This window comes from Zingiber officinale, chromosome 7B (genome assembly GCF_018446385.1).
Source record: "Zingiber officinale cultivar Zhangliang chromosome 7B, Zo_v1.1, whole genome shotgun sequence".
Taxonomy (NCBI): domain Eukaryota; kingdom Viridiplantae; phylum Streptophyta; class Magnoliopsida; order Zingiberales; family Zingiberaceae; genus Zingiber; species Zingiber officinale.
Genome location: NC_055999.1, coordinates 104717318 through 104730130, shown reverse-complemented (window position 1 = coordinate 104730130; position 12813 = coordinate 104717318). Strand labels below are relative to the sequence as shown.

General features: G+C 35.2%; 1 protein-coding gene and 1 long non-coding RNA gene across 3 annotated transcripts; both read right to left on the bottom strand.

Annotated features, from left to right (window-relative positions):
* Positions 1–2221: 2221 nt before the first annotated feature.
* On the bottom strand, positions 2222–2584 carry LOC122004014. The gene is made up of 2 exons (XR_006118187.1): positions 2400–2584; positions 2222–2283 (listed from the first exon to the last, which is right to left on the bottom strand). It is a non-coding gene; the product is annotated as an uncharacterized LOC122004014 (long non-coding RNA).
* A 2242-nt stretch (positions 2585–4826) lies between these two features.
* Positions 4827–12122, bottom strand: LOC122006677 (VIN3-like protein 2). Of its 2 annotated transcripts, none has more exons than XM_042562263.1 (4): positions 11724–12122; positions 10259–10950; positions 6359–6666; positions 4827–6278 (listed from the first exon to the last, which is right to left on the bottom strand). In XM_042562263.1, exons 2-4 carry the CDS (start codon positions 10744–10746, stop codon positions 5056–5058), a joined length of 2019 nt encoding a protein of 672 aa, XP_042418197.1. In that variant the 5' UTR covers positions 10747–10950; positions 11724–12122; the 3' UTR covers positions 4827–5055. The 2 variants fall into 2 exon arrangements, with proteins under 2 accessions (XP_042418197.1, XP_042418196.1); XM_042562262.1 differs by having other exon boundaries at positions 10259–10937.
* Between the last annotated feature and the right edge of the window lie 691 nt (positions 12123–12813).

The window sequence follows — 12813 nt, the reverse complement described above, 5'->3', positions numbered from 1 at the left end:
AATTTCATAGAAGTTTTTCTTGACTATCTGAATAAATCAGAAAACGTTTTATTAACCTAGCATTCTTAAGTTAATCTTTTATTAAAATTTTTTTAAAAAGATATCATGTAGCTACACCACGTGGCCTTATCTATTTGATCAGTATAGTACATACATAAGGAGACATAAAGTACTTTTATCTAAAACTACTTGGCGAATATACTACAAGAAAGATTGCAAACTAAAAACATGTTGAATTATCAAATACTTTTAACTAAAGTCATGGGACGACTTGTTAGAGTGTAGTAAATTTAGTATAATAGGGTAAGAGATTAATTTTTGATGAGTTCCTGCTCTCAGAGAAAAAAAAAATTCCTTCTATTTTTTAGTTAATTTAACTATAGATTGATCTTATAATTTATCTTGTTTCATATGATTTGGAAATGGACTATAAGAGATGTCTAAGATAAATATAATGATTTTTTGTTACAATTGGACGACTAATATGCTATGGAAAATGTTGTCCACCAAGGCCCTCTGTGCTCTCATGTTAGCCTAATGACCGATTTAGGAATTACATGTAGAAATCAAAATATACTAGCTAGTTTAGACTTTAGATAACAAAATAGACCAGCAAAAGGAAAAAAAAAAAAAAACATGTAAACACCTTTTCGGCAAGACAATTTGGGGTTAAAAATGATGACAAATAATAAGAGTGTTTTTTTTACTAAAAGGCTATGGCTCCTCTTCTTAGAATGCCACGTGGCACATGTTAATATAAAATAATGGTGTTATGATTGGGAGGCGGCAATTTACCAAATCACGCACTTAAATATCTTAATTGACCAAAAGACGTATGTTACTTTAGTTTTTACCAAAGGGCACATTTTTTCAAGTGCACTTCCCTTTTTATTCTTCTGACAAATTAAACATTTTTTTTTGTCGTTTTCCTTTTCTCTCTCTTCTCTTTCCTATTACCTCTTTCATCAACGAAATGTAAGATTTAGTTATTTTTTTGATAACATTTTAATACATTTAGAGAAGCTAAAATAAACAATGGATAGCATAGTTAAACTCCTTGCAACATCAGGAATCCACAGGAATTAAAATGGGTGTAATCTGAGGTCTCTAGGTCCATCAGTGGGTTTCAGTCAAAACCCACTGATGGACCTAGAGAACTCCGATTGTACCCATTTCAGTTTCTATGGATTCCTGGTGTTACAAGGAGTTCAAATATGCTATACATTGTTTATTTTGACTTTTAAAAGGTGTTAAAATAGCAGAAGAAAAAATCAGCAAAAAGGCTCCAAATCAGGCCCACGTTGGGCCTGATATGGAATCATATCAGGCCCAACGCCTAACGTGGAGCCTTTTTGCTGATTTTTTCTTCTCCTATTTTAACACCTTATAAAAGTCAAAATAAACAATGGATAGCATATTTGAACTCCTTGTAACACCAGGAATCCATAGAAACTGAAATGGGTGCAATCGGATCTCTCTAGGTCCATCAGTGGGTTTCGGTCAAAACCCACTGATGGACCTAGAGAGCTCCGATTGCACCCATTTCAGTTTCTATGGATTCCTGGTGTTACAAGGAGTTCAAATATGCTATCCATTGTTTATTTTGACTTTTAAAAGATGTTAAAATAGCAGAAGAAAAAATCAGCAAAAAGGCTCCACGTTAGGCCTGATATGAAATCATATCAGGCCCACGTTGGGCCTGATATGGTTCCATATCAGGCCCAATGTGGATCTGATATGATTTTTCCTTGAGCTTCATACAATGTATAGAAATTAATTTGATGATAGAAAACCAAGAGTTTTGTTAGTCCTATAATTTAATTGTCTTTTTCTCAAGCATGTTGTGCAAATTGATTCTATGTTCCTCTGAACATTGTTTTATCAGTATATTGCTGATAGGTCCATCTTTGGATCTTGTTTGGTCAGCAACTCTTGATGAATTTCTTGATGGATCTAGTAGGGTTGTGGCTTGAATTTGTGCCTAATTCTTTGTGTTTGTTTTCCCTTGTCACCCCATAATTGTGTAATGCCAATGGAAATGGTGTGATTGCCATAACCCACAGTCAATTTTTTTTACTTTAAAAAAAAAGATTGCATCTTCAGCAATAACTTACTGTTTCCAATAATGCTTTGACATCTGAATCAGCAACCTGGTGTCCGAGCTCGCGCAAACCATACTTTAACTCATCAAAATTTATCTACCCTTTTTTTGTTAATATCCATATTCTCAAACATTTCCTTTATGTCGGCAATCTCCTCCACAGACAAGTGTTCAGCTATCACCTGCATTAACACAGTTTTAGAATGAACATAATAATACTAGGTGTGTCTTGGAATAATCAGCTGGACAAATGTCAAGCATTCACACAGAAAGAAATCATGAAAGAAAATATTCTCACCCTAAGAGCTTTCTTTTTAAATTTATTCATCATTGAAAATTGCTGGAGTCTTGCTCGAACAGTTTCACCAAGATTTACATTGGGTGCCTTATTGGCATTCTGCAGCCAAGGATGATCTGTAATGTGAATCATGAGGGTAATGTTGAGAATACAGAAGATATGATGCAGTATTAAGGTAAAGGTATTAGCAGATATTGCAATATACTGATAAAACAATGTTCAGAGGAACAGAGAATCAATTTGCACAATATGCTTGAGAAAAAGATAATTAAATCATAGGACTAACAGAACTCTTGGTTTTCTATCATCAAATTAATTTCTCTACATTGTATGAAGCTCAAGGAAAAATCATATCAGGTCCAACGTGGGCCTGATATGATTCCATATCAGGCCTAACGTGGAGCCTTTTTGCTGATTTTTTCTTCTGCTATTTTAACATCTTTTAAAAGTCAAAATAAACAATGGATAGCATATTTGAACTCCTTGCAACACCAGGAATCCATAGAAACTGAAATGGGTGCAATCGGAGCTCTCTAGGTCCATCAGTGGGTTTTGACCGAAACCCACTGATGGACCTAGAGACCTCAGATTACACCCATTTCAGTTCCTGTGGATTCCTGATGTTGCAAGGAGTTTAACTATGCTATCCATTGTTTATTTTGACTTTTATAAGGTGTTAAAATAGGAGAAGAAAAAATCAGCAAAAAGGCTCCACGTTAGGCCTGATATGGAATCATATCAGGCCCACGTTGGGCCTGATATGGTTCCATATCAGGCCCAACGTGGGCCTGATTTGGAGCCTTTTTGCTGATTTTTTCTTCTGCTATTTTAACACCTTTTAAAAGTCAAAATAAACAATGGATAGCATATTTGAACTCCTTGTAACACCAGGAATCCATAGAAACTGAAATTGGTGTAATCGAAGTTCGGTCAAAACCCACTGATAGACCTAGAGACCTCAGATTACACCCATTTCAGTTTCTGTGGATTCCTGATGTTGCAAGGAGTTTAACTATGCTATCCATTGTTTATTTTAGCTTCTCTAAATGTATTAAAATGTTATCAAAAAAATAACTAAATCTTACATTTCGTTGATGAAAGAGGTAATAGGAAAGAGAAGAGAGAGAAAAGGAAAACGACAAAAAAAAGGTTTAATTTGTCAGAAGGATAAAAAGGGAAGTGCACTTGAAAAAATGCGCCCTTTGATAAAAACTAAAGTAACATATGTCTTTTGGTCAATTAAGATATTTAAGTGCGTGATTTGGTAAATTACCGTTGGGAGGGCATTTGAGAGTACGCATTAATTGTATTATATATCATGCCGTCGGCGGTCGGCAATGGATGGAAGACCCAAACACAAGACAAGACACTTGAAAGTGACCCACAAAATGATTAACATGCATCAAGTACACAAAAAACATGGATGGAGCCACATTTTTAAAAACATATTTTATCTAAAATATTCTATTATAAATTTCTGTCAAAAAAATTAAATTGATTGTTTAACCAATTTTAATTAAACCGATAATATTTTAGTTATAATTAATATTTGATTTTTTTTTAAAAAATATAAAATATTACTTAAATAATTTTTTAAATAAAATAATGTGAGTAAAGTGATACAAATTCTATTGTATATTTTTAAACTGATACATGAATTATAAATAAAATTTATCAGAAATAATAATTTTAAAAATTATAAAAATAACTATATAACAATTTTGGTATGATATTTTTATCCAAATTTTTAATCTAAATATATAAATAGCTCTTTGGAATCCATTTATGTTTTTAAAATGTCTAACTAAAATGATTTTTGATCCAAAATTTAAATCTGAATACTTAGATGCATGTTTAAAAGACAATTGGAGTTCATCCCTATTTTTAAAATGATAAAAGAATTCAAATCTAATCATATAATAGTTATATTTAAAAATTATTATATAAGTATTTTCTACTCAAATTTTAAATTTATATATTCTGAAAGAACATTGAAATTCAATCATATTTTGAAAGTGACCAAATTATTCATTATTTAGTAGTTTTAACAATCTATGTAACAATTTTGATCAAGATTGTTACCTGAATCTAATTGTTTTTATCAAAATTATTTATCAATATTACTACATAATAAAAATTGTTCTATTTAGTAACTTTAGTTGAAATGTCTGTGTAAGTCATTAATTAGTCAATTCAAAAACATAATTTATATTCAAATTTAAAATTTAAGTAAAAAATAATCATATCATAATTTTAGATAAAACTACTATTTTCTATTATTTAAAAAAACATTATTTTGAAAAAAAAAAATCTATCCTTAATATTATGAAGAAAAAATACTTCATTTTTGCCCACCCAATTACTCTTTTTACTGTGGATCCATTGCTTGGACATTAGCTATGTAACAAATATAAATACTCAGAAAGATAATAAATATTGATGCTTGAGCTTCTTGAAATAAAGATCAGTGTCACATAATTTCATAACAGCAATGTCAAAGGAATCTAGTACATGCATAAAAAGTGTAACTTTCAATGAGCAACAATGGGGATTGACCTCAACCTCAACTGGCTGATCCATGAATAAGTATTTCGCTGAAGAATCAATGCGACAATTTGTATCTAAATCACTATCAAATAGGATCAAGAATGGACTCTCAATGCCAAAGCTTCATGCAGAAGCCATTCGGCATTGGTGGTGGTCTCTTGCTGTAGATTGCTTCTGAAAAGGTGTCGACCAACTGCCCTACAAGGCTTGGAGGATCTTCCATCAGAGTATCAACATATACACTAACAACTCGCCTCTCCTGAGGGGTTGCCCGCAAGCTGAACCAAGTCAAGAACTTTACTCTGAAGCTGGTTTCGATATGCCCTTCGCATTCCAGCCATCTGATCACCTTCACACAGGACTCATAGGTCCCTTCCAGAGAGCAATCGCTAAGATTTACAACGTCAAATTGTCTCTCCTTTGATGAACTCCCTGGTTCTTTGTCCGGCTTCGTTGAACCATTCTCAAATATGTCTACCTTGGATTTCCCTTTGTTGCACCTCCCAGAGCCATCTGTTCCAGTCTCTGCCCTGCAGAGGGCAGCAGGAAGAGTGGAATCTAATTTTCCAAATGGCACAATCGCAATTGTGTTGCCGACAGGATTGTTAGATTCATTCTCTGATTTCAGGACCTCAGACGCCTGGTTATTCTCCATGGATTTGGTGGAATCTGTGCAAATGGTCGAGTTTGGTTCCTCATCTATAGCAGACTCGGAGTGCCCAAGTGTCATCTCTGGCACAATAGCTTCTACTCCAGAAATAATACCCTTGCATTCAGTCTTCTGCTGGTTAGTATCCTTTTCAGTATGGTCTGATGATCTTTCTGTCTCAACAATCTCAGGCTTCTCAAAATCATCAAAATCCATTTCTGGCAGCTTATTCAAGTCAGCACATGTTGTACTATTAGTATTAGATTCATCTCCCTCAGAGGGATTTGACAAGGCACTACTTGTTGCTTTAGGGCTTTGGCAATGTGATCCTGAAACATCTGTCTCCAGCGCTACATCCACAGAGTTGTCGACGACGGGGTTGCCTTGAGTTTTTACTCCAATTTCCCATGTCCCCAGATCATTTGTAATGCTAAAAGCTTCTATCTTAAACATATATTCTATATTTGGAGCTATTTCTGTGATTAGCAATCTCCTCTTTGGGTTACACACAGAAAATGATGGTTCATCAGGGTATGCTGGGCTGTTTGCTAGTCTGAGCCACAAATTAAAACCAACTAGTTCTTTAGTTAGAGGTGAGTCATTCTCTATATCAAAAACAACAGTGAGGGATGTGGGTGATGTTTGTTCAAATCTAATGAAGCTAGAGGATACCGAAACAATTTCTGCACACAACAAAGATGCAAGGAAACAATTAGCGGGAGTAACAAACCATAGCATAATGTTCAAGAGACTCGAAGCTTACGGTGAACTCGAGAATGAGTTGACTGGGCATCCGAACGCATGGAATCCAGTAAGTCTACTGCTCTGGCACACAGTTTTTGAACTTCAGCACCAACAGAAAGTCGGTTGACAATTCCACGTGCCATATTTTCTAAATCATCAATAGGACCGACCTCAGACTCCAATTTCTTCCATGCTTGGTCAACTATCTCATGCAAACTCTGGTACTTCTCTGTTGAGCTGAGAAGTTTATGACTAAGAGAAATCCTATAACACAGTACATCAACACGGCGAGCATACTTTGCAATCACAAGCTGCTTCTTCCAGCACCTGCGCAATTGTGAAGATTGAGGTTATACAGCTAGTATATTGTCTTCCAATATGTGCTGATGTGTTTTGAAACTGACCGTGTTCCTTTCTATCAAAACTATCCATAACAATGTCTAACCTGTGACCGCAAAGCCAAGTCACAGTTTACTGCTGCTTTTACTCTAAATCTACTGTCAATAAGCATCTGCAGTCCATTCCTCCAGTTTGTTTAAGTGTTTCTAATGGTCTTGCAAGTAACAAAATAAGCAACTTTTATGTGGCTGCTGTTATTAACACAAGCTGCTTGTCCAAGAAAAATACAGTAAGAGGCAAAGCAGCTCCGGAGGAGATGATAATGGTAAACATACCGGGTCATGGAACCTCACTGTCTTTTCACTATTTGGTTAACATCATAGTTTTCTAAAGTTGAGTAGACAAACATAAATTTTATAAATGATTATTTCATTCAAAGGATAAAATAAATAGGCTTCATTTAAGGGCAAGCAACCTTGATGTCAATGACAACTCAACCAATTATCTAGAAGCATAAGAAGCCTTCTCCCACCAATCATTTTGAAGATTCAGATATGATTCATTCAATGAGTTTTTGTCTAAATATGTGCATGCTTCAAATCTACAACCATGAGAAGACTGCATACATTCACCATGAAACTTTTCCAACAACCTCAACAGCCTGCTCTAGACCTTTCTCTCGAGTTCATCTTGTGTCTATTTACATGTTACCTATTTTTATTCTTAAACATTGTCTTTTCTCAAACAAAACTTTTTTATCAGCACATAAAAATTAACCATTTCAACAAAAATGATAGCAGAGCTCCCATTAATGTAAAGCTAAATTTAATCACAAGCATGCACATGTAATCAACTTCATTTTTCAAAAAAAATAAAATAACCTAACCAAAATCTAGCAAAACAAGATTCTCTGATCCAAAAGGAGAACAATCTTTTTACTAGTTGAAATGGTTGCACAAAATCACCAGATAATTAGGAACAATTACTATATTGGTTCAACCATTGGCAATGAATATTCTTGGTGCAAACCAACATGTCCAACTTTTGTTCCTTCATGTCATATCTAAGACACAATATTTCCATTCTGTTAAGTTTTTGAGACACAAAAGTCATAAATCTCCAGTTACCATCAGGATGCTAATTCTGCATTATAGTCATTTACCAAGTCTTCCATCTATTCCTGCCAATTGTCATCAGAATCTATTACCTACTTCATATAAAGTCTTCTGATGAAATAAATCCATGATAACTTTTACATTCCAAAATCAAAATCTTTGTTACTTTCTTCCAGTTGTTGCCAAATGAAAACTATATTTGTCGCTTATCTCAAATAACCATTTTAAGTCATTGGAAGTCTGCTCTTTATTTCGATGGATTACCACTAGGTACATATGGATTGGAATCAAAATCCTAATGGCCCCCTTTGAATTAACAACCCCAATTACATTTTGCATTTGAATTAGATAAACAAAAAAATTTCTTTCCTCATAACATTTTGACCTCCATGAATATCTCTTTGAATGAGATAACTGGAAACCCTCTTTTACATTTTGACCTGCCTGAAAAATCCTTTTGAATTAGGTAAACAAAACGCCTCTCTTCTCATTACATTTGGGCCTCTTGGAGACATGTAACATATATTCAGGGAGGTTGGAATGTAACAGGGAGAGAGGCAGAAGAGTTGAATCGATAAGGAGGGAAGGGAAATGCGGAGGAAAAGAAGGAAAGGAAAGGAAGGAAAAAAACTATTTACCTAATAAAAAGGAGGTAAAGATATGAAAAACTAAAATTACCTTATTACCCCTTGTTCTTATCTTCTTGCTCAAATATATTTTAGCCACTCACCATGTCATGACGCTTGGTGTTGGGAGCTGCATCCCTGGTCTATTGGCCGCATCACTTGGTGTTCAGAGTTGCATTAAGCTAATGGTTAGCTGCAACAACCGCATCCAGCTCAGCCCCTACTGCAACTCCCAACTCACCAATGACAACCCTTGACTGATCTGCCCACCGCCCCGCCCTCCTTACAAAGATCCTCAAGGTTAAAGATAAGGATGACAACATAATCATCTCAACGGTGGCAATAAATAGAATGATGCAGCATATCAGAGTGTTGAATGATGACATATCAAAATATTAGAACGGCAATAGGAGCCTACTAGTGTCATCAACTAGCCTTAGTCAGAGCAAAATAGGTAATTTGTTTATTCTCTGTGGAAGCCAACCTCTTCCGCCAGATTCCTGATTTTGGATGGAAGCAATTTGGATTAAAATTCTTTCTAGTCAAGTTCTGCAGAAGCTTTCACCCAGATTAACAAAGAAAAGAATGTTTACATGCCTAAACTCTTGTGCCAATCCATGGAAAGTGTTTCCATCCTTGGGTGTAAATGGACCTTAGGTATCAAAAATATGAGGAATAGAGGGAGGCCAACAAAAGTATAAGTCGATGTAGTAAAAATGGTTCTGTTAATCTGAATATTATTAGTGATATAACCTTGTATAAAGCTCAATAAAGGATAAGATTCCTGTAGTCAATTTAAAATAGTTAGGACAATTCAGGTGAATGGCATAGTTATCATCCTGACCTAACTTAATTATATCTAATAGTCCAACCAAGATCCTAACTTATCACTAAACTCTGTCTACTAGTTCCACAATATTCATGTTCTCAAAAAGTAGTTTATTTGTATGCAGTACTTCCACATTATTTATCCTGTTCTTAAAAACTAGTTTTTATCCACTGATGGAGCCATAAATGAGCCATGATATTCATTGAAATCCTCTAGATAAACACTGTATAGATGTTTATAAATCAGAATACAAAGGTCCACTAGATATATGCCATTCAGCCTCCTTAGAAGCAAGGATTCAACAAACCTGGATAGAAGAATATGCAATTGGATTGCATTGCAAGGAGTCGTATTGATTACATAGTCTAACTTGATAAGGAAACAAAACATCCATGAAGAATATGAAAGTTATTATGTGTTGCAATGTAGAGGAATTATCAGTAGGTCAGATTCATCATTCATCATATGCACACAGAAGAAAGCCATATGAACTAGAATTAAAAATCTGCTATGCAACAAAAGAAGGCACACGCTGAATATGGATTTGCACACAAGATATTTGGATGGATTTACTCTCTGCAAGTACATGACTACATAATCAATTATATAAAGAAGTTACAAGGTTGGAGGATCATTAAATATACCAGTTGAAATGAGCAATATTCCTCAAGTACTAGTTATCTTTTTTTCTCTCTTTTTTTTTGTGTGTAAATGAGTACTAGTTATTTATCAAAACATATGTTTTGATACTAAACGAAAAGACAGCACAAGAAACACATCAGATGCATCATTTTACACTCCAAAGCAACAGAAATTTCTTACTGAACAAACTTATGAGAAAACTATGCAGTTGTGAGTCCTAACACTATAATACCACCTAATAATACTGTCGCATTTGTTTAAGTGCAGATGTAACTCAGAATGTTTGCATAGAAACAAAAGAGGTGTTGGCAAAGATGAAGAATTAAGAAAATTATTCTAAACAAATAAAAAGTGTGATAAGAAATTACCCAAGCAAGTCATTAGATTTTCTGCAGTGAACACAGTAATATCTCCCATCCAATTTTGTGCATGTATCACTATTCATCATACCAGTACTTTCATGCTTAAGGGCACATTCAAGATGACAAGACATGCCACAAGATTCACCCTGAGAAAGAGTCTCAGCGCTACAAAACAGCCAAAGACTAGGGTCCTTGTTGTCATCATATTTGTAACATATACAACATGAGCAACGCTTGCAGAATGAGTCCTCCATGTTAAGAGTAGCTCTGCAGGCAGAATTCTGGCAATATCTTAGATTCTCCGGAGCTTCTTCTACATTGTTTATCTGGAGGTTATTTGTGACAATTGGTAACCGTGTTGGATTCTCACTCTTCCTTTGTCTCTTAGCTGTGGTTTGAGGACTAGGTGTAGACGGTATCTGTGATGAATCCCTTTTGTTTGCATTCTCCCCAGATTTCTTTTGAGAAACTACTCGAAGAAGGCAATTTATCATTTTCTGTTTAGTTAAGCTAGTATACTTTCTCTCCTTTCCTATCTCAGCACACAGAATGTCTGAAAGGTCATGGCGGGTCCATGTCTGTAGCTTCTCAAGAGCACTCTCTGGCCATTTTGTCAATTCACGGACAAGTTCTCTCTTCTCCTCAATGCTCAACTGGCTACATTTAGATGGGTCAAGCACAAATCCTGAAGAGTGAAACTGGTAAGTAAGTTTAACATATTTTGGTTAGATAAATCAGAAATGAGGTCAACGTCACCCGATCAGGTAAAAAGAAGAAAATTTAAGATTATAAGGAAACTATAAATCAGAGAAACGATTCATGAACTAAATCACATTATACATTTCTTATCGTAAATGCTTCTAAACGTGATAATTGAAATTTTGTTACAGTAAACCTTAATTTTTCTAGAGGAGTATACTGGCTAAAGAAGATGACATCAGCTAGTTGCAGGTTTCCATAGGGACGAAGAAAATAGAAATACTACAATGTTTTGTAGATGATGAAAGAATGGTGAAAACAGGCTGCGAACGGGATTCTTTTTTCTTTTCATCGGACAAATTATGGAGATGTTTGAAAGATTGTTTCTTTGGAGATAATTTGCAGCTATCCAAACTGAGATATCTGGACGAGCACAATGCAACGAAGCAAACGATATAGAAAAATACCAATATACGAAAACTTAACGAGGACGCCGAAAATCCTATCAAACTCCAATCTTTATCATGCCAAACACGAAGAAAACCACTAAGCCCTTCAAATTTTCCAACTTTGTTAAACCAGGAACCAGAAAAACCACACAAAAAGGAAAAATATCTCTGAAACCTCTAAATTGCGCAGAACCACGAACGCGATCCGTTCTAAATCCACATCAACGAACAGATCAGGTGCTCCCGACGCGACAATTACCAAAACAAAAGAAAGGAAAAGAATGAGAAAAAGAAAAAGCTCGAGAAAGAGGCAATAAATCTACCAGAAAAAGGCGGATCCATGGCGGACGGCTTAGGTCCTCTTCCCTTCACATTGCATCCTCAAACTGACCGATCCCCCTCCGACGCCATACGTCCATCCAAAACGAAGCACAGCGGCAATTTCATTAAAATTCTCGGATTTTTTTTCCCCACACTTAACGGTTACCATACATACCCCCACTCGAGAAAGGAGCGAATTTGCTTCTTCCTCCTCTTCCTCCTCGCGTTCAGATTCGCACCGCGCCACGAGGAGACAGATCGATCGATCGATCGAAATGTAGCAGGTCGCGCGCAAGGGTTTGGATTTGCGGCCACTGCCCAACTAAATGAATCCGAAAATAAAGAAAACCGATCTCTTTTCTTTGTGTTCCTCGTTTCGGCCGGAATCCATTAAAGGCCCCATAAATCAGAAAAACCCACGATTATCTCTTTTTCTCCTTCACACCCCCCACCTACCCCTCTACCGGTGCGGGTGTTCGTTCAATCAGAGAGCGGGTAGGTTTCTATCAATTAAGAATGATATATATCTATATAATAAATATTATTTATGATTAAGAAAATATGTTTAATATTTGTTTATTCCGAAATCATATGGCAGTTGACTTGGGAGAAGACATCGTCCGTCGAGTACACGGAGTTGTTAACGTCACGCGAATGGTTAAACATATTAAAAAAAAAATTAAAATGAAATAAAATAAAATAAACTGAAATGAAATTCAGTTAATAAATGGTCGGCAGGTGGGCCAGCTAAGGTTTGAGTTGCTTGCACGCATGCTGATGCCAGAATTTGGACATGTGATAAAAAACTGAGAGTTTTTCCAAAATATATATGTCCGGAGATAATTTTTTTTTTCTGGTTCTCGATAATCCATTTGATTCTAAGTGCTACAATTAAATCAAGGTGTGAATCATCCCTCGGAAGGGTGCGATGATTACAATATAAAGTATTATGATATTAGGTTATAGGATTAAAATTTGAGATATCTGAACATATATCGTTTTTTATATCTTGGTCATTTTATTAATGGTTAATAATTATTATACTAATAATTAGTAGTTATTTATAATTTATCTTCTCCGTATTAGCCTAGA

Excerpts from the sequence above, each read along its gene's own strand:
- LOC122006677 (XM_042562262.1), bottom strand. Across the intron at positions 6,667-10,258 it reads AAATCTAATGACTTGCTTGG|GTGCTGGAAGAAGCAGCTTG; the intron begins GTAATTTCTTAT and ends ACAATTGCGCAG. Across the intron at positions 6,279-6,358 it reads AACTCATTCTCGAGTTCACC|AAATTGTTTCGGTATCCTCT; the intron begins GTAAGCTTCGAG and ends TGTTGTGTGCAG.